This window comes from Mastigoproctus giganteus, chromosome 3, assembly GCF_048544385.1.
Source record: "Mastigoproctus giganteus isolate SK-2022 chromosome 3, ASM4854438v1, whole genome shotgun sequence".
NCBI lineage: Eukaryota > Metazoa > Arthropoda > Arachnida > Uropygi > Thelyphonidae > Mastigoproctus > Mastigoproctus giganteus.
The window spans coordinates 17,899,222-17,921,877 of record NC_143577.1 but is presented as its reverse complement, the minus strand read 5'-3'; the positions used below and the strand labels follow the sequence as shown (position 1 = coordinate 17,921,877).

Below are 22,656 nucleotides of genomic sequence, written 5' to 3'. Positions count from 1 at the left end.
ACGGGCTCGAACCCCGGTCTAATCAAGAAGCGTGTGCTACGTGCTGCTGCTCCTTCCCACCTGGCTACGGAGGCGCCCTAAAACTAAATAAATCAAGCATGAATACAGATAGCTGGTGTTTTGGACCCACTTTGGACAACATTTTCAGGGCAATACTTTCAGGTACAAAATGCTACCTTCTGTGAGGTGTGGCAATAAAGTTCCTGGACTGGTGCTGTTGCAGTCATGTCCAATTAGTTTGAAAATAAATGGAGGTGACATGCTGTAGTTCAAACTTCATCTAACAAATGGTGGTACAGCAACTGTCCAGTAGGCTGACAGGTTGCATGTAACAATTAGTTTCATTAGTAGCATTAATGTTTCATGTCACGATTTTGCAATGGAGAAATGAATGTTCAATTCATAGTCTCATGTTAGCTGACAAAATGGATATCAAATTTTGTGTCAAACTGAGAAAATCTGCAACAGAAACATATAAAGTATTAAAAACTATTTATGGTGAGGAAATGTTAAGTTGTATGAGCATGTCTGAGTGGTATAAGCTGTTCAAAGATGGATGTGAGGATGTTTGCAATAACCAAAGAAGTGGGTTGGTTGTTTGTTTTTTTGGTTTTTAGGAGCATTAGCAACTAAGGCCATATTGCTCCAGGATATGCGGTGGTCATTCCCTGACTTTTCCGCATCCCCCGTATTTGGTGGTGATGGGCTCGAACCCCGGTCTAATCAAGAAGCGTGTGCTACGCACTGCTGCTCCTTCCCACCTGGCTACAGAGGTGCCCCAAGAAGTGGGTGTCCATCAACCTCTCAAAATGAGGAAAGCTGCAAAAGTTCGGGAAATTATGGCAAGAGGTTGCCATTTGACCCTCAGAACGATGGCTGATGGGTTGGATAAGAATAACTAGATGTCAAATTTTGCAGGAAGATTTAGAGAAAAGGAAGGTCTGTGCAAAATTTGTGCAACACAGCCTCACAGATAAGAAAACATAATGAAGAGTGTCATCATGGGTAGACATCATCCAGACTTGTCAAAACAGTCCTAATTTCCTCGACTGTATTGTCACGGGTGACGAATGTTAGGTGTTTCAGTATGATTCAGAGAAAAAGAAGCATCAGAGCATGCAGTGGACTAAAAAATCATCACCAAAGGCCCAAAAAAATGCTTCATTCACAAAATCCAGGATCAAGACAATGCTGATCACATTTTTCAAAACACAGGGTATGATTCACAAGGAATTTGTACCTGAAGGGGAGAGGATTCAATGCTACTTTCTGTGTATACAGATGCTTCAAAGACTACTGAAGCCCATTCCCTGGGTGAGTGATGCAATTTCAAGAGAAAGGCAGCTGGTTCTTGTTGCAAGACAATGCCCCCCCCCGATCGTTCATCACTTGTTGTGAAGACATTTCTGATGAAACATAGCACTGTACTGATCAACCATTCACCCTACTCTCTCTTGATCTAGCAGCGGTGGACTTCTTCCTCTTTCCCAAGGTGAAAACTGCCCTCTGGATGTTAAGGAAATAAAAAACATAACTACAGAACTGAACATCATCTCTTTGGACACCTTTGCTGACTCTTCAGAAACTTTTAGAACAGTGTAGCAAGTTTGTTTGTTGTTTGTTATTTGGTTTTTAAGAGCATTAGCAACTAAGGCCATATTGCTCCGGGATATGCGGTGGTCATTCCCTGACCTTTCCGCATCCTCCGTATTTGGTGGTGATGGGCTCGAACCCTGGTCTAATCAAGAAGCGTGTGCTATGCACTGCTGCTCCTTCCCACCTGGCTATGGAGGAGCCAGTGTAGCAAGTGCATTCAGTCAGGTGGCTATTACTTTGAACAAAAATAAAACCATTTTTGAGTTCCTTCACTTTGTGTTCTTTTTATTGCACAAGTCCAGGAACTTTATTGCCACAAATCATATTTCTTATATTAAAAATAAAAAAATCAGCCGTTTTTTTTTTTTTTTTTTTTTTTTTGTTAAAAGGTATGAATCTTTTTGTATGATGGTTACCACCATAAATTGAGTGATCTGCCAATTTCATAGTCTCATGTTAGCTATCCAAATTAAATAACTAGTGTATTTCATTATCTAAAAGTAGTTAGTGATAAAAGTCTGGGTTTTTTAATGTTTAAATTAATCTATGGAATGGGAAACAGTTTGGTAGCTCTGTAAAGTGCAAAACTTCTCCCAACAATTAGTTAGTCACTATTTTGTCTAATGGCTGATTAAATTACACATATTTGGTACTCTAAAGCATACTGTTCTACTTCTAAATGTTGTTTGATTTAAACTAAACAGTTTTTTTTTTTTTTTTTTAAATGGCACTAATAAAGCATCTCTCTTTAATGTTTTGACATATTAAAAAAAAAAAAAATCTCTAATGGTGGCTGCACTGTGAGCTCCTAAATTTACATGTAGAAAAAAATTAACCAGTTGGGTCACAGAAGGGTTTTTTTTTTTTTTAAAGAACTATTGCCAAATGATATACATAAAGTAAGTATGTAATAGCTGATCAGGGTAAAAACTAATAAGAAACATTCAAAAAAGTCCATAACTATAGGCTTCTGAGTTGAATGGTCTATTAGATTCTACCATAACTACTAAGTTTGGAAATGTATTCCTAATTTATGAGTGACTTTTAGAAAATATCATTATGGTACTCTTCTACAATGTGCATTCGATCAAATAAAAAATTTCTAGCAAATGTCTCTAATCACAAACCTTGAGAAGTTCCTAAATTTAGAATGAAAATTCACTACTTAGGTAACAAAAGTTTAAAAAACTATTGCTAATATGAAATTACAGTGCCAATATATTATGAACCAGGAAAAAAAGGAATTAATGATAGTTGAAACTTAGTACTATAGACAGTTTTGAGAAGTGGGAAGCCAGTAGAAACTAGCAGTCATCAGTCTCGAATTTTTGCATGATGTAATCAAAACCAACGATCGTATGCTACAAATGTTAACACACTAAAGACACCTAGGTATTAAGCTGGATTGTCAAGGGAACCTGAAAGAGCATGCATCACCTGTTAATTGTAAGGGTAGTTCTATGTTAAACACTTCTTACTCTACAAAAGAGGCTCAACAGTCTTGTTAAACCACATTTCAATTTAATTTTGTATCATGATTAAAAAAGTAAATTTTTTTTCTAAACTTATAGAATGCACATTTACTGCCTTTTAAAAAATTATACTTAGTCAGAAATTCTGATGAAACCTGATTTTTGAAAGAGTAATATATACATTCTTAATTAATAAATTTATTGTTTTAGCAAATATTATTCTTGTATTTAACACTTATAACCTGTCTTAATGTCTTAAAATCTGCACTTTCAATGTCTTTTACTTTGTTAGTGCCTGTCTAACATTATCTCAAAGAACTGGTGTATATTTTAGAAAGACTATGATGTGATTCAAAGTCTCATGTTACATATCCCTACTTCTTTTTACTCCTCTTCTAAATGGTTAATTTACTGGCTCAGATTAAACAAATTTTGCCATATTGCATTATATTTTCTGGTTAAACTGAATACCAATATAGAAGCAGATTGCAACTGAGTAACCCTCTGTCACTCTGAAGATGGAAATATGTGATTATTTTCTAAACATTCAATGTTAAAAAATTACTATTTAATTATAATGTAGCTAGAATTAAGAAAATTCTAAATTTCTAGATATGAACAGTTAATACATACTTGCAAATTATAAATGCAGTAATGAAAATTTGGTTTGTCAAAAATAATTTTGTTAAATTAATTTTGTTACAATTTAACAAAATTAATTTTGTTAAATTGTAAATTAATGGATAATTAAAAAAGAGAAGAATGATGACATTCAGCTCAGCACACTCTGAGCTGAATGTCATCATTCTATTCTTTCTTGGTGACTCTCTCTCTCTCTCTCTCTCTCTCTCTCTCTCTCTCTCAGGGTAACTCAATTTTTTTAAAGCCACAGGCTTCCTTGCACCATATGGCTAATAATAATAATAATAATACTTTACTGGGCTTTATTATGAAAAACATGCCATTGTAAAAACTACTTCATTAAAAATTTGCATAAACAAATGCATAACTGCCAAAACAGAAAGGAAATAAAACTGAATTTCTTTAAAAGGAATTAAAACTACTTACATGGTTATTGTGAACAATAACAATATGTCTTGTTCTAGGAGAGTTCTGTTGCTTTGAAAAGTGCACTGTATCACATTTTATACCTGGTATACGAGAAGTGCAAAACAGCTGCATGTACTGTGACATATCTAGAGGCTCCTCACCTTTTAGGTCTGGTGTAAGTAGTTGCCTGTTACATTGAAATACAGAACATTTTAAGTATTTCAGTATGCTGACTAGAAGTAATAAATTATGTGAACTCAAAACTTTTTCAACTGCATTAAAATACTGCTAACTGTAAAAAGTATTATATATCTTTTAAAAAAATCAATTCCAATATATGATGATTGTTATCTTATATTATATCCTGTGTTTTGATCATAGTTGACTGTTTTGTGTAAACTTTATGGCATTATGGATATCCTATCCATAGTTTTGCTGATGATAGCACCCTACCTGAGCTGGATATCATCATTCTCCTCTTTCTTGGTGATTCCCTTCTCTCTCTCTCTCTCAGGAATTTTTTTTTTTTTTGGCTGGTGCAACAAAAGCCTCAGGCTTCCTTGCACCATATGGCTAATAATAATAATAATAATAATAATACATTCCACCTTCCAATTTGAGAAACCTTGTCCTGCACAAACAGCTTCAACTTCCCAAATATCCCCCGCCAAGTCTTTAAATGCCAATCTCGACATAATTCTTCAGTGGGGGAAAATAAAACTTAGTTTAATCTAAAACTCAATCCTGTCTTATTTCTCACAAAAAAGAGTCTATTACTCCTATGCTCGTCTTCAAAGACACTTGGATTTCTACCTGAGATCACACTCTACTAGGAATTATTCTAACTTCTAATCTCCCTTTTAGCGTAACCATACCGCAAACATTGCTTAATCTGCATCCAAGAACCTGGGTTTTCTTTTTTTTGCTCTCAGTATTACTTTTCTTCTAATAACTATTCACTCTGTACAAATCTCAAATCCACCCCACCGTGGGATACTGTTCCCACATCTGAGGTGGTGCCTCCAAACCTCTGTCAAGCTTCTGAATTCCATTCAAAAGAGGGCAGCCAGGTTAATTAACAACCCATCTCTACAAACTGTCTCCACTTTCTATCACACAGATGTTCAGTTCCTGCTACATGCCTTTTCTATATATACTTCCACTGATACCATCCTTCTGAATTTGCATCTGTAATTCCCCAACTCTCTTTCAAACCAGTCTAAATGTGTGCCACAACCAGTATATCCATTCAGTGTTCAACTCTAAACTCACAAAACCAAGTTTTTCTCTTCCTCATTGATCCCTTCTACTTCTGTTTTCTCAAACAACCTACCTTCACTTCCTGAAAATTACCATCTACAGAAATTCAAGTCTACTAATAATGTTAACAAGTTTCATCTGTCTTCTCAACCTACAACCCATGCATGGTACTAAGTACTATAGGTTCTACTGCCATTCACATTTGGGGCTTTCATAACAAAACAAGGATAATAAGAAAATAAAAGAACACAATGTTGAATTTGCAACTTATATTACTGCAATTATAATCAACTCATAAAGTGTAGATAAAAAGGGTAAAATTATCATTGCCTAATTCTTATGAACAGTGCTCTTTCTTATATCAAGATAAGTTACTTATATACAGTCTAGAAACTAGATATCTACAAGGATATCTTATTGAAGTGTTTAAGGCTTTGAATTGAGTGGCCTCCTTTCTCTTACTTGGATAACTTACTAACTAAAACACACACACACACGCGCGCGAGCGAGGGGGCGTAAATTTAAATTGAGGAAGGATGGAGAGAGAGAGAGATATGTAAAAATTTACTTTTAGCCAGTAGGTAGTTGATTGTTGGAACAAATTTCCATCTGGTGTTGGGGAAGAGGGTAGTTGGAATAAATTTAAAGAAGAACTAGCAAATTATTACAGAGGTTGGACAAGTAATGTGATAAGAGGTGTTTTGTGGGAAAAGGTGTGTTTTTTTTTTGATGCTGTATAAGCTTGTTTTCTTGCATCATTTGCTGCTACTAATATTACTAACTGGCCAGATTAACTTGAAAATCATTAAAAATTCTTTAAATGCTTCGATACATTCCATAGATTCCATATAAACAGTTAAAAATTGTTTAACTGTTTATATGAAATATATCAGGATAGTAAACAATAACAAAACAAAATTTAACCTATCTACATAGAAGTTTAGTACACAAAATGAACAAATTTGACTCTCTGGTCAGGTTAACTAATTCTAATACTATAGAGTTAATGGAGATGTGGTGCCATCCCAAAATAATAGATGAAGAATTTCATTATGGTGACTACCATATTCACAATTCATAATGAAGAATTTCATTATGCACAAGAGATACAAGAAAAAAAAGCAAAGGGGAGGGGATATGATTCTTATAAAAACAAAAAGCTGCCTGAAGCCAACCAGATAACTTCCAGAATCTGATTAAGCCCAGGTGGAAATTGAGTCTGTGCGGTGTTAGAAGGTTAGTGGTAAAGAAAAGATTTGTTGTTTGTTTTGCTTTTTAGGAGCATTAGCAACTAAGGCCATATTGCTCCGGGAATATGCAGTAGCCATTCCCTGACCTTCCCGCAATCTCCATATTTGGTGGTGACAGGCTCGAACCCCGGTCTAATCAAGAAGCGTGTACTACGCACTGCTGCTCCTTCCCACCTGGCTACGGAGGCATCTAAAGAAAAGATGACAGTGATGATAGTAGATCACAATGTGGGTCTAGACAGATGACAGTGTGTATCCAGTGTAAGTAGAAGATATCACAGTGGAAAAAACCAATAGCAGGTAGCCACTACAATACAAAATGATAGTGTCCAAAGAGGTTTTATCAGTGAAAGGAAAGGATGACTGCTTTAATTTCAAGTGAAGAGAGGGAGAGGAAATGTAGTGAACTGGGATATTCCTTGGGCTCTATTAACTGGAAAGATAACTAATTATGTAGGATATATGAAGGCAATATGGAATGTTCCTTCCTTCAGTCACATAGTTCCCTGAGAAGCTGTTGTGGCCACCAACAAATTCCTCTGACTGCATCGATCATGTGCTATACGAGCAGCGTCACAAAATGTCATACCTAAAAGTTCACTGATCCCATCCTTCCACCTAGTTGCAGGCCTTCCTTTAACAGCAGTTTTTGGAGTTGGTTTTGTTATGGTCTCTGTGGCATCAGATAATGTGGTGGTATGTCATTGCCTACCACATGGCCAATTTTGAAAGGGGCCGGCTTTAATTATAGGAAGAGTCATCATGCATCCGAAGAGATGCTCTTGAAGAGGAAAGGTGACTACAACAGAGCCGCATTAGTACAGAAGGCTGATCACAACTGGTTTTCGCCTGGTTTCCAGAGGTAGTCTATGTATATAAATGGTATATATTATTCATTAGATTCACACAAGTAATTATTATTATTATATATAATATAATATAATTATTATTATATCATTATGGGATGTGCTTGAGCAATTTATCTGGGAAGCCACTAACACATTCATTCCAATGGAGAAGTACTGTAAAAGAAAAATACAAAAATAGATCATAATAAATAAGATAAAAATCTGTAATACTACCTAGATGATGAGGGCCTGAAAGGTTTTGACTGAGGAAAGGAAAAAAAAAAGGTATTTGCTAAAATGCAGACTATCACAAGATATTAATTCATATTACAACCATCCTATTCAACGTTGGTTTTGTTTACCATTGATAGATAAGCAATTAGTGAATTAACTGAGTACAAGCTTTCCTTAACAAAGAGAGTCAGAATGTGAAAAAAGCATTCTATTTATGTGTATGAATACAATAAAGAAGAGTGTAAATGAGATAGGCATCTTAAAACATTACAGTGGTGGAATCATGTACAACCCAGATGATGTGGGTTTTATATGATTTAAAACAATGTTGATCATTTGATTGTTGCATATTAAAAATCAACATTGTAGATTTTTAATATGCAATGACTTAAGAGTAATGTTGATTTGTTAAAATTGAAGAGAGGTCAGCAAACTGTAAAATAAGTAATATGATAACCACTGAGAAGAGTCTACTGGAAAAAATTTAAGACTGAGGAAGGGTGAGAACCCAGGGATAGATATTATACAACATCCAGTTATAATACAAGGTGGCATGTGAGTGTATCAAACTCACCAACAAGGTTAATGACACCATCATTAAACTGTGGAATAATGATTCCCTTGAACTACAGAAGCAATAATGTTTCCCCAGCCCATAAAAGAAGACCTAAAAGTAAGTGATGGGAACTAGATCAGTCAGTCAGTCTGACTTTTGTAGAGGACAAAATCACAGTCTATAGTAATGTTATCTCTCTTCAACACCGCACTCACTGTTTACAAAAGAGACTGATTGATTGGGGATTTTTTTTTTGGCGCATCAGCATAGTACACAAACAAATGAGAAATTGAGGGAACAAGGAGAATGAAATTAAAATAATAATAATAAAAATTCAAATTGGAAAATATGTAAAAGAAAAACATTAATTAGCTAAAGCAGTAGTCTAGAAAGTAACAGATAAATTTGTAAAAAGTTTGGATTTAGATTAAATACAATTAGAATATTTTTCATGCCTTTCTCAATTTTCCACTGCAAATTCAATCCAAAATTTCCACAAATTTTGCAAATTCTATAGTTATTTTATCAAAAGAACAAACCCAAATACAAATGATATATACCTACCTATCTATTTGCATTTTAAAATCCAATACTGCAACTATAAATTTTGCACAAATTCTGAAAAGGAAAAAAGGAAAATTTAGAAACACTAAACCCCAATTTAAAAATACCAGGTTTCCTTCATATGTATTATATTCTCAATTATATATAAATTGTAAAACACGAAAGCCAAAGTGCAATAAGCATGCAATAACATTTGCTCCTGTGTACTCGTGTACAATATGAGCAAACAAACATCACACATGCAATATACAGTAAAAGCTTTATTATATAAATAAATCTAAATCTTCTAGTAATCTGAGCATCCCATCAACTTAGGAAAAACCAATGGATAACAACAGCAAAACCTAAAATTTTGGATTGACCAATATAAACCACACTGTGTGTATAGGACAACCAAAACAAGTAAAATTTAATCTTATTTTATTTAAATAAAACTGCAATTATAGTATAGTACTATACATTTTTTTTTTTTTTTTTTTTTTGTTAGCGCATCAGCTTCTGTGGCCATAATGCACCTCCCAAAGTTTTTGCATTCTTACTCTGATCCAAGCCCACACCGATTTGAACCCATGACCTTTGGGTTGCCAGGCAGGCACTTTACCCGCCTGGCTAGCCGAGTCAGCACTATACAATCATTACATACTCAATTTGTAGTGAGTGCGCCTGTAAGCAGTAAGTAATTATTTTAATATTGCATTTTCTAAGTTCCCTTAATTTGATGTGTGGCATTTAAAAAATTGCTCATATGTTAAACTGAAATGTCCCTTCATTCATGTTCTGTAATACATAACAAGAAAAAAGTCTGTAATAAGAGGAAATAAAAATATGTTACCATAATATTTAGTTGACCTTTTATGCCAAAAAAAAGGGATTTAAACATAATGAGTTACATTTTTTCTAATATGGGCTATGAAGAAAAATTAAATTCTGTACCATAATGTGAATTGCCACTAGCATATTTAACGCATTTTACATTTAAGAGTCATTGGCAGGTGTTAAAAATGTTTTAATTTTCAGATATTAATAAAATTCATGGATAATAATATAACAATGTTTTTATTTTATTAATAATAATTACTAGAAGATGAAATGCACAGGCATAATTTCTTATGGGTTTAGGTAATTAACTATATAATATTGGTGTAGATACACCATAGTATACCCATAAATTTGAACTACGTATGTAGTGTAAAAGGCATCGTTTTAATTGTATCTCATATTGTGGGTGCATTCACAACAAGATAGCTGGTATTGCACTACTTCAAATAAATAACGCTTCTCTAGTAGAGAAGTAACAGCAGTCTTCTCTACTAGAGAAGCGTTATTTATTTGAAGTAGTACAATACCAGCTATCTCGTTGTGAAGGCACCCACAATATGAGATACAATTAAAACGATGCCTTTACACTACATACATAGTTCAAATTTATGGGTAAACTATGGTGTATCTACACCAATATTATATAGTTAATAATAATTATATATTGGTTACTGAAAGTATTGGTCTGCGATGACTAAAATAGGATATATATAATTTTTCCATTGAAGAGATTTTAGTTCACGACTAAATACACCATCTATAGTTGTTCCATTACATGTGGTATTTATTGAAAGATCTGATGACATGTCCAAGTTGAAGAATGTTTTCATAAATGTGCAGAACTCTTTTCCATCCTCAGAGTTTAATTGTAAAGAAAAAAAATTACATTCTATCTGAAAACATCAGGTGACTTGAAACCAGATGCATTTCTGAATTAATGCATTTCCCAGTTTCTGAAAGTTTTTTTGTATCTTAAAACCTTAATATTCCTGTTTCTAAATTAGCTTTCCAACGATATGCTATACCTCCACATTATCTTGTTTATTACAGGAGAAAATTTCCTTGATCACATGTTCATATTTTCCACTATCCTGGAAAAACTACTGCAATTTTCACAGGTTTGAAAGTTTTCCTCTAGTACATTCCATTAAATTTGGTCCAGTGGAAGATAAATTAAACTGGAAAAAATTTTCGTAACACTTTTTGCATGACAGTTTTTCATTACAAAATTTTTGGAATAGCACAAGTAAAAACATTTTTAACGTCAAAACTGCGGAAATTGAACCTCTGTTCTAGAATATAAAATGCTGATTACTGGGCCCCCCCCCCAATTATCTAAGTGCCAGATAACAAAGCTTTTACTGTAGTATAATATTGAGAAGACAAAACAAGTTTAAAACTCATTTTTTTATAATTATTTCTACTGCAATTAGCAAAAAACAAGTAAACTGAAATAATGAAATTAAACATAAAATATTAATAAATCTGAACAATACTAATGCAAAAAAAGGTCATAATAGTTACATTAGTTGTGACAAGGAAATTAAAAGAAAATGCAAAATTAAATTTTCACAAGTCAATAAATACACAATCATCAAAAACTGTTATGCAATTTTTAATAAATCCTCATAATGTTGAAAAAACAAAACACTGAAAAAACTAATAAAATCCTTTCAATAACAATAAAGAGGCATATGATTAACTGATTCTTTATTTCGAAAGGTTGTTTCTACTGGTGTCATACTGGAACAATTTTACTGGTTGTTCTAGTAAAATTGTTCCAGTTCAATAAAAAAAATTATTTAAACAATAAATAAAATCAAATACATAAACATATACACTACCTTAGCCGATCGTCTAAGTCTCTGAAATATAACTTGGGGAAAATCATACCAGGATTACAATATACTGGTAAAGGTGTACGCCATTCCAAATAAGCACTCTTCAACCACCATTCTGAAATCTAGAAGAGGATGAAAACACTGAAGAATTTTAAATATATTTTGTATTTTAAAAGAAAAACAATAATCTCTTTTTTTTTTTTTTTAGCAGTAAAGTTTAATTTTATTTAATGGTATTAGTATTAGTCGTACAGTGCAAGGAAGCCACAGGCTTTGGCTGCACTGGTCTTCCTGTGGTCAAAAAAAAAAGTAGATAGGAAAACAAATTATACACTTCCCTCTATATATATAGGTGACTATCCAGTTGAACTTTGAATTTCTTCAAACTGTCAGCCTCACCTATCAACAGAAGAAATCTGTTCCAGTAATCAATAACTTGATGGCATTCATTATTGAAGACAACTACTTTCAAGTGAAAGCTTCTTATTACAAATAGGGCTGACATACAAAAAATCTAAATTAAGTAATGTATTTATATATGTTGGGTAGTACACTAAGGCATAATTTTAATACACAGTAAATTCAAGAAGAAAGCAAACAAAGTTGCAAAACAGCATCATTTCTATAACTTCATATTGTGAAATCCTTCACAATGAGTTAACTAGCCTTGCACTTTCCAACAAGGAGCACTTCCCAAATAGAGAAGGTTACTGTTCTTTATTCCCAGTGGAGTGCCATTGCCACCCCAGACATTTAAGGAAGATTTGTTTCCTTCTCAGTGGCATATAAACAAATTAAAATTAAAAAGTTTCAAGTATGGAATAAAAAGAGCAGGTCAGTGTGCATAGTGTCTGTAGGATATCATGTTAATGGGTCAGACTGCAGATTTTGGAGGATGAAAAAACCAAGAATACCTCACGGGGGGAGGGGGGTACAACTGTCTGAGAATATAAGTTGACTACAGCAGTCACAAATGGAAAGTCCTTTTAAGTAATTGTTCCAGTAAACATTTAAACTCATAACTTTTCAAGTGTGTGTGTGTGTGTGTGTGTGTGTGTGTGTGTGTGTGTGTGTGTGTGTGTGTGTGTGTGTGTGTGTGTGTGTGTGTGTGTGTGTGTGTGTGTGTAAGAGAGAGAATATGATTATGGCACAACTACAAAAAGCATCTTGTTTTATAAAATGCAAAAGGGATGGATCAGAAAAATACAAATAGAAGCAGAGATTAGACATAGTAAAAGTTCTGACAGGTCCATGTTTAATCTGTGGACAAATTTACATTAATAATTATTAACCTATAAGTTGGCACACCTGGCTATTTTTGTATTATTCAATGGAAATTTCTTAAAATGGCTAAGGTAAAGGAAGTCAACACAATAACGACGAGAAATGTTGGATAACTTACGCGGAAAATTAGTTTCCAGACACCAGACCCTAGAGCTGCTCGCTCGGTAAACAGATGGTAGGTGTTATCGGTCTGGAGCTGAAATCAAGAAGGATATATTGATCGACAGGTAGGCATGGCAAACTATGAAATGATTGGTGGTGGGCATGACAGATGACAAGCTACTGTGTAGTCATTGGTTGGCATTATAATGTGTATTTATGAGTAAAGAACGGTGCATAATAGTTTCGTGATGAACAGTAAACAGGTAATAGCAGCGATGAATCTTTTAAAGATGGAAGAAATTTGTTAGGAAAATAAAACGTTGGTTGATTTTTTGATGAAAACTAAATTAATAAAAGTTTTGTTCCGTTAATTTTTATGTTCTTCATTACGTTTTTTTCTCATTATTAAAAGCAGATTTTTGGAGTTCATGAGTATTTTTACTATATTGTTGATTTAGGTTTGGTTACGAAAAAAGGAAAAGGTTTCTTTATTTTTCATAAGCTGACCTTAAATGGTAGGTTAGGAAATAATAGCATTAGCATTAGTAGAGACATTTGATGCAAGAAAGCAAGCTTATGCAGCATCAGCCAAAAAAAAATAAAATAAATAAATAAATAAAAAATAACCACTTCCACTTCACCCCTCTGTTCATTCGAAATACCTGTCCAGCTGAGCCTTAAACTTATTTAAGTTATCATTAAAAAAATTAGGATGGAAGTCTGTTCCACCAACCAACCACCCGCTGGCTAAAGGCAAATTTCCGCACGTCTATCCTACATCTGTCTTTCCTCAATTTGAATTCATGCCCTCTCAGGTGATTATTCTGAGCAAGCGGAAGAATCCCATCAGCATTAAGCATGCTCAAACCATTCAAGGCTTTATACACCTCTATCAGATCACCGTGCTGGTGCCTAGTCTCCAGACACTGTAATTTGCAAAACTTAAGCCTTTCTTCGTAAGAGCACCCCTTTGTTCCATTCACTAATCTTGTTGCCCTTCTCTGTACTCGTTCCAGCAGCTCTACATCCTTCTTGAAATGAGGCCTCCAGGCCTGTATACAGTACTCTAGGTGTGGTCTGACCATTGCCTTATACAAGGGAATAATCACCTCCTTATCCCTGCTATAAAAATTCCTATATATCATTGACAATACACCATAAGCTACTCTTGCAGCCCTTCTGCACTGCTCAGAAAACTTCATATCTGCCTGCACAACCATCCCCAGGTCCCTTTCATTCTCTACCACTGTCAGTGTAGTACCACAGAGTTGATACGTTGCTCTGGGGTTGCTGTTTCCCATATGTAGTACTTTACATTTGTCAATGTTAAACTTCATTACTAATAGATACTAATAGAAAAGGTTTCCTTATATTTTGTGACCTAACCTTAAATGTTAGGTTAGGAAATAATAGGAAAAGAAAGAAAGATTCTTTTTATATATATATATCTATATATAGTGAATAGATATTGAGGTGTTGATTGATGTTATGATACGTGTGTATCCGCACGAGTGTCTTTAAAAATAAAAGTACAGTAATAAAAAATTAATATTTTGTTGATAAACAACTTATGCGCTAGTCCACCGATGATTCTAAAGAACAGAGGTTAGGTTATCCCTTCCACTTCAGGAGGGGTTCAAGCTCCCATGAGATTCAAGTGGAGGTAACTTGACTTTTTTTCACCATTATGGAAAGTGTTAATTAGGGCATGTGTGATTAGGGCAAGTTACCATTAGTGCTTCTGAGTGATGCTAAACCGATGTTATCATGTGTTGTGTTCACGCACCAATCAGCACATCGTTTGCCACGCCTACCTGTCAATCAATATATCGTTCTCGACTTTGCTCCAGACCGATAACACCTACCGTCTGCTTACCGAGCGAGCAGAACTAGAGTGCCGTATTGGGAAACTAATTTTCCACTTAAGTTATCCGACATTTCTCATCATTCTAGTGTTGGCTTTCTTTACCTTCACCCTTAAAATTTTGAAATTAGTAAGAAAACTTTCCTTGAAAGGTATAAATATAAAACACTTTTCTTGAAAAGTGAACAGAGTTTAATATAAAAGCAAATAAAAAAAAATGTGGGATTGATATACACCCCATATACACCCCATTAAAGAGTAGGTTTGGGGGGGGGGTCTGAACTTATGCACTCAATCAAAAATAACACCCAAACAGGGGAATGGATTAGTTGTTAAAATAGAATAAGAGGTTTCCTTTTGTTAACACAACATAAGTTCAGACAACTTCACCACCTTAGCATCCCCAAATTATTAGGCACGAGTGAGCTGTATAAATGTGTGTGGTCTTCTTATAATTAGTTTCCAATTGTGGAATATACAACTCCATTAAATTTTGAAGTTTAGTAAAAATTAAAAAAATTTGTTCGTAAATGCTTTTAAGTATTAATTTATTCTTATTTTAACTTGCATGTCTAGTTAGTACCAGAGTAAAATTACTATTAAAAATCAAACTAAATTTTTTTTTAAAATATGCACCCCCCCCCACATGCATTGAAAAGAATTCATTAAAAAAAAAAGTTTAAAAAGAAAAAAAAATCATCATTATTTTTATTTTTGAAGAATAATATCTTCTACATCTATTTATGCATTACTTAATTCATTAACTTATGGATCTGAATCCCAGAGAAATTCTTCAATTTCAGCTTGTATAAGCCAAAATCAGATAACAATGGCCAACAGATGTAATGTCCTCCTGCTCCTCTGATTTTCAAAGTTAATTTCATGCTGCCATCCATTAAAATTATATCTACTTAAAGATATAATTATCATCAGGGGTAAAGGATGGGTTTTTGCTTCCGTAAAGGTGACTACAGTGGTCTCAGACAGTTTTTAAATTCTGTACAGTGGGATCAACTGATGATTCTACCAACAGCAAATTCTAAGTGGGAAGCATTCAAGGAATTAATCGTGGAAGCTACTAAAAGTTTCATACCTATTAAGAAATATTGTTCAAGGTTTAGGCCTAAATGGTTGTCAAATGAACTAATGAGACTCATGGCAGAGAAGAAAAATGTAAGGGATGCATATAAATTATCAGGCGACTCAGAAGCCTATGGCAGATATAAGCTAGTCTGTAATAAAGTCACAAAGGAGGTTAGGCAGGCAAAGGCAGATTACGAGAAATCTTTGGCAAAGAATGCTAAGAAAAACAGCAAGGATTTTTTTACTTATATAAACTCTAAAAGGAAGGAGATGAATCTGATTAGTCCACTTGATAATGATGGTTCGACTGCTGATGATCCTGCTCAAATAGCAAACAAACTGAATGAGTATTTTGCATCTACATTCACACACAAGGAGTTATTAAGGATTGAAAATGTCAGAACGTTATCAAATTGTAGCAGGGTGCTTAATGATTTTGTAATAACTGAGAGCAAAGTGGAGGAGAAATTGTTGAAGTTAAACATAAGAAAGGCACCTGGGATGGATGGGATCCATCCAGTTATATTAAAGGAGGTGGAAAAGGAAGTAAGCAAACCCTTAACCATAATTATGAGAGCATCCTTGGACTCAGGGGAGATCCCCACGGACTGGAGATGTGCAAATGTATCCTCAATTCACAAAGGGGGAATGAAGGGTGACACGAGTAATTACAGACCAGTTAGTTAAACTTCTGTTCCGGGTAAAATAATGGAGTCACTGGTTAAAGATGCATTGCAGGATCATCTAGACAAGACTGCAGCAATAATTCAGACACAGCATGGGTTTGTTAAGGAAAAGTCTTGTCTGACAAATTTGATTGGATATTATGATGTGGTTACAAAGAAACTGGATGCAAAAAAAAATTTTGATATCATATACTTAGATTTCAGGAAAGCTTTTGCATGGAAGACTACAGTACAAATTGGAGCAGAATGGTATTAAGGGTAAGTTGCTACAATGGATAAAAGGATGGTTGAGTGGGAGAAGACAGAGGGTGGTAATCAATGGGCACTGCTCTTCATGGACTAATGTTTTAGTGGAGTTCCACAGGGTTCGGTGTTGGGTCCACTGTTGTTTTGTATATTTATCAATGATATTGATGAAGGTATATCAGGCTTAGTGTCGAAGTTTGCAGATGATACAAAGGTTGGAAGGGTTGTTAATGACAGTAATGGCAGTGTGCTACTGCAACAGGATCTAGAAAATTTGGGAAGATGGGCTGAGAAGTGGCAACTGAAGTTTAACATTGACAAATGCAAAGTACTGCATATGGGTAGAAGTAACCCCAGAGAAACGTACCAACTGTGTGGTACTACACTTAAGGTGGTAGAAAATGAAAAAGACCTGGGAGTAACTGTGCAGTCAGATATGAAGTTTTCTGAGCAATGCAGACAGGCTGCCAGGGCAGGTCATGGGGTTTTGTCAATGATGTATAGGAATTTTGCTATCAGGGAAAAGGAGGTGATTGTCCCTCTTTATAAGGCAATGCCATTGAGTACTGCATACAGGTCTGGAGGCCTCATTTTAGGAAGGATGTAGATTTGCTTCAGCATGTACAGAGAAGGGCAACAAGATTGGTGAGGGGAATGAAGTGATCCTCTTACCAAGAGAGGCTTAAGTTCTGCAAATTGCAGCAGCTAGAGACTAGGCACCTGCGAGGTGATCTGATTGAGGTGTAAAAGGCCTTGAATGAGTTGAGAACGCTGAATTCTGATTCGATTCTTCCACTTGTTCAGATTATGAACCTAAGGGGGCATAAATTCGAATTGAACAAAGACAGATGTAGAATAGATGTGCGGAAATTTGCCTTTAGCCAGCGAGTGGTTAATTGCTGGAACAAACTTCCATCTGTCATTGTGGAAGTTGAAACGTTAAATAAATTTAAGGAGGAACTGGACAAACATTTGGAGAGAATGGTTGTGTAAAAAAAAATTTTTTTTTTTTTGGCTGATGCTGCATAAGCTCTTTCTTGCATCACATGCCACTATTACTACTACTAGCTGGAAACACAGAAGAAATAGCAGCACAAGTTTCAAGCCAATTCATATACAAATGGATACATTATTTGATATGTACTTGAAATGACCTTGAAAAAACATAGATCTATATACTTGTGGAGTTCACATGCAAAAAAAACATAAATCTACAAACACATGCATAAAAAGGAACATTCTTTTTGTAAAAATAAAAATATGCATTTTCCATCTTCTTATTTAGATTTGAATTTTTATTTCCATATGTTTTTATACAGGGTGCCCCAAAAGTCGCTACATATTTTTCTGAAACAGTGTGATTTTCAAATAAATTTCATTATGACAGGTATATTTATTATTTTTTACATAAAACATAAGTATTTTTAATGTGTTATAGACGTTATTATAATTTTTTATTAATTTTTAATGTTTTCTTTTCAGATTCATAATTCATGATGAATGTTCAAGAGCAAATTTTTGTTGTAACATCCTGCATCAAAGGAATGAAGTTTTGTGAAATTAGGAAAAGAATTTCAAGGCAATTTCATAGTGTGGTCCATTAAGCTGTTTTTTTGGATTTGATCGACAAGTTCTGCATACATTTCTGCTCAATGTGGAGAATCTTCTTCACCCAGGTCATGCAACAGTTGGATGTGGTAGGGCTTTTTCATCAGTGTCAAACACAAAATTCTGTGAACTGATGTTTTGGGTATGTTCAGTCTTTGAGATCCCTCCCTAAACTGATAATTTTAGGTCCTCTTCGAACATTTCTCAAATTGATTCAATGCTTCTATATGCTGTCCTTGGGAATCCACATCTCTTCTCATCACGCACAGACCCAGTTCTCTTAAACTTATTCACCAGTGCACAAATCGTATTGTCTGTAGGACTGGGACCATGAAATCTTGAAAATCTTTCCTTAATTTCACAAAACTTCATTCCTTTGATGCAGGATGTTACAACAAAAATTTGCTTTTGAATATTCATCATGATTTATGGGTCTGAATAAAAAAAAAACTTTAAAAAATTAATAAAAATTATAATAACATCTCTAACACATCACAAATATTTATGTTTTATGTAAAAAAGAATCATTATGACAAGTATATTTACTTGTCGTAATGAAATTTATTTGAAAATCGCACTGTTTCACCAAAATACCAGTGACTTTTGGAACACCCTGTGCTATTGTCATGCTCATTCACTGTTTAAATACATTTTATAATATAAAAATGCTTTTTCTTTAAAACAATTTCTAATTATAATATTTTACTAGTGGAAAATAATTATTCAACTAGGAAGAATTAAACTAATGAATGATTCTCCAGGAACACATTACTCGCATTAGTTGAAGCAGAGATGTAATATCATGTCATATTTATTGAACGTCTATTCTTACCCAATTATCGGTTGTTTGTGCCTTTTTCGTCAGTTTGGCATGTAGCTGCTCACCTAAGCCACCTTGGGATCCAAATTCTTCAACAATCTAATACAGAAAAAACAAAATAATTGCATTTTTAAATTAATTTTTAGGGATAAGAATGCAATTCAATAAATGGTACTATTAGCAAGTATGCATCAAAAAAAAAAAAAAAAAAATTACACTGGATTACAGACACAAAATAATATCATATTTAACCATCAAATTACCATTAATTTCTTAAAAATCAGCACCAAATAAACAATGGTGGGTAATGGGGACATTAATTTTTCCGGTTTTCTTTGATTTTAATATTTTTTTAATCTCCCAAATTGGTTTTTAGAAATTCAGATAAAACCTCGACCCTAAAAGACAAAATGCTACATTATAATAATATAATTAATATTAAATAAGATGGTGAAAAAACAGAGAAAATATTATGATGAAATGATTTTACCTAAAGCACTCCACAAGCTATATTTATTATTACTTTGTGATCAAAGACAAAATGTTTGTTTCCTTTTTGGTTCCATTTTGAGTTTTCCTGTGCTCCTGTTTTTTTTATGTGTGTATTTCTCCTATTTTCTCTATTAAATCTGTCTTTTTGAAAATAGAACATTAAGCAAGATACTTAATTCTGGCATGGGTTTGTAATGCAAAAATTAAAAAGTAAATTTAAAAATAAAAAAATAAATTAAAATTAATGCCTGTATGGCATCTATTGGTGTCCTTTTTATTATAAAAAATTAAATTTTTAGCTTTTTTGTTGAATTGAAAATTATTCTTTTATTAATTATTATTTATATAATCTAATCCATTTTTCATTGTGCACATAGCCCATTTTTCTTGCCCTGTATGCATTTTTTTTTCAATCCTCTTCTATTATACACACTTCCTCCCTTCATTTCCATTGGCTTTTCATTTGGAAAGCCCTTTTGAAAAAAGAAATTTCCAGAAAAATATACAATATATAATGGGAACAATGAGTCAAATTATAGTATGCCATTAATGTGGATGCATTACATAATTCATCCCTTCTCTTCCATCCACCCTTCAGAGTCAATGGTAGTGGGAATAAATCCTGTAATTCATAGTGGTTGTTGGACCAGTGACACTTTTACATCCCAACTAATTCCAAAAAAAAGATGTGATCACTTGCATGGTGTCTGCTAGACACTAAACAAAGTTAACCCCTCGTAGTTTAGTTTGTTTGTTATTTGGTTTTTTGGAGCATTAGCAACTAAGGCCATATTGCTCCGGAGATATGCAGTGGTCATTCCCTGACCTTTCTGCATCCTCCGTATTTGGTGGTCACGGGCTCGAACCCCAGTCTAATCAAGAAGCATGTGCTATGCACTGCTGCTCCTGCCCACCTGACTATGGAGGCACCATAGCTTTAGTAAAGAGGCCTCCATAGCCAAGTGGTCAGGAGTGGGAGTGCAGAGCACACACTCTTCGAGTAGACCCAGGTTCAAGCCCCTGACTGCTAAATACAGTTGATCTGCACTAGACCAGTGTGGCAGATTATGGTCCATTTTCCTCAACATGAATTGTTGAGGGGGCTTCCATCCTGCAATGGATTGATAATGGCTGCAATTTATCTTTTTACTTTAACTTTAGCAAATTGAAACAAAAATAGAAAGTGCCCCATTATTATTTAGAGAAACTTGGTGAAAGGTGAAAGGTAATTGGGAAGAAATGGTTTTATTCCCAAATTTAAAATAACAGAAAAAAAAGTGCATGTCAGACACCACATGAACGATGAAAGGTTAACTGAAAAATAACAGACATACACCTTACATAACACAGCTACTATCTCAATGCACATTTTGAAAAAGTGTCCGAGATTGGTTTGTAAGTCTCAGGCTTGGTTTCCTAGATCTAAATCACTGAACTTAAATATATGCACTATTTATCTCTGGAGCTATTTGAAAGAAAATATATACCACAACAATGCACATGCCAAAAAAAAAGACCTCAAAAACAATATCTGAGATTTAATTGCAGCATATTTATGGCAATTGTATCACACATTATCACTGCAATATGCAAAGTAATCACTTTCAACATCTGCTTTAATTTAAATGAAATAAAAGTAGCATAACCAGAGAATGCTGATCACAGATTACGAGCCTGTCGCCACTGATCAAGGGAGGACCTATGATTTTGAAGTGTTGACTTGCTTTCACTTCACAGATCGTTATATGGGGGTAGGCAGGGCACTTATTGTAAGTGATAAAAAGATGATCAAGGGCATGTGCTAGTTGTTATTGTAGTGGTAGTGGTCTTACATCATATGCCACTACTGGCATACAATGCAAGAAAGCAAGCTTATAGAGCATTAGCCAAAGGAAAACAAAAGAAAAAACCCTCCCATCCTCTCTAATAATTTATATAGGTCTTCCTTGAATTTATTCAACCTGCCCACTTCCACAACAACAGATGGAAGTTTGTTCCAACAATTGCATACCAACGAGGGCATACCAACAATCAACCACCGGTTGGCTGAAGGCAAACCTGCACACATCTATCCTGCAACTATCCTCCTCAATTTGAATTTATGCCCCCTTGTGTGTAGTCTGAGCAAAAGAAAGAATCCCATCAGCACAGAGCTTGCTCAATCCATTCAAAGACTCGAACACCTCAATCATATCACACCTCGCAGATGTCTAGTCTCCAGACACTGCAATTTTCAGAATTTAAGCCTGTCTTGGCAAGGCTTAAATCTTTTTGGCCCCTTTGCCAATCTGGTTGCCCTTCTCTGCACATAATGGCACACACTCTTTTATATCATTAACTGGTTGTGGTGATATCTTAATAGTTATAACTTCAAAGGTTTGGTTACATTTATGCTACAGAGCACATACTACTCTCTACATCCTCTTAGTGCAATCATAACTCAAAATCTTAGTCAAGGGCATTTATTATAAAAAAATAGAATTTTCTTTTAATCTAAAAAAACATTAAGGTATTTAAAACTAACCTTCTTTGAGTGTTCAAACTCTTCTTCAGTTAACAGGGGTTTCAATGACTGCAGGTACTTTTTTAATGAAGAATGCAATGCAGGTACAGGTAATCGAGGAAGAGAATCCTGATATGCAAACATCTGGCCATTCAAACTTGAGTCAAGGAGGGAAGACATGTTTTAGCCTTATGTCAAGAGAAATAGATAGCTTCAAATATATATAACTGTATTGCTTGATTTGTGCATCAGTTGGTAGGATCTAAAAGAAAATTAATCATACTCATAAGTATTAATAAAAATATTTAATAAGTTTTTTTTACATAAAAAATAAGACTATTTATAAAGCTTAAATTTTCCATTTGAAATTTTTTTGTATACAGTAGACTACTGTATACTTAATGAAGGTACTTAAGTTTTAATGGCATAAAATATTAAGTACCTTCACATTAAAAATGGACACTATTGTATACAATTT

At 34.2% G+C, this 22,656-nt stretch overlaps 1 protein-coding gene across 2 annotated transcripts in view; it reads right to left on the bottom strand.

The window, feature by feature from the left end:
* The window catches only part of LOC150087759 (carnitine O-acetyltransferase-like), a 63,657-nt gene extending 41,218 nt beyond the window's left edge, over positions 1 to 22,439 (bottom strand). For both annotated transcript variants that reach the window (XM_090369191.1, XM_090369192.1), the window contains exons 1-5: positions 22,200 to 22,439; positions 19,196 to 19,282; positions 11,494 to 11,612; positions 8,831 to 8,884; positions 4,137 to 4,305 (exon numbers count right to left, since the gene is read on the bottom strand). In XM_090369191.1, coding sequence (XP_090225317.1) covers positions 4,137 to 4,305; positions 8,831 to 8,884; positions 11,494 to 11,612; positions 19,196 to 19,282; positions 22,200 to 22,358 — 588 coding nt within the window. In that variant the 5' untranslated portion in view covers positions 22,359 to 22,439. The remainder of the gene's footprint in view (positions 1 to 4,136; positions 4,306 to 8,830; positions 8,885 to 11,493; positions 11,613 to 19,195; positions 19,283 to 22,199) is intronic.
* Between the last annotated feature and the right edge of the window lie 217 nt (positions 22,440 to 22,656).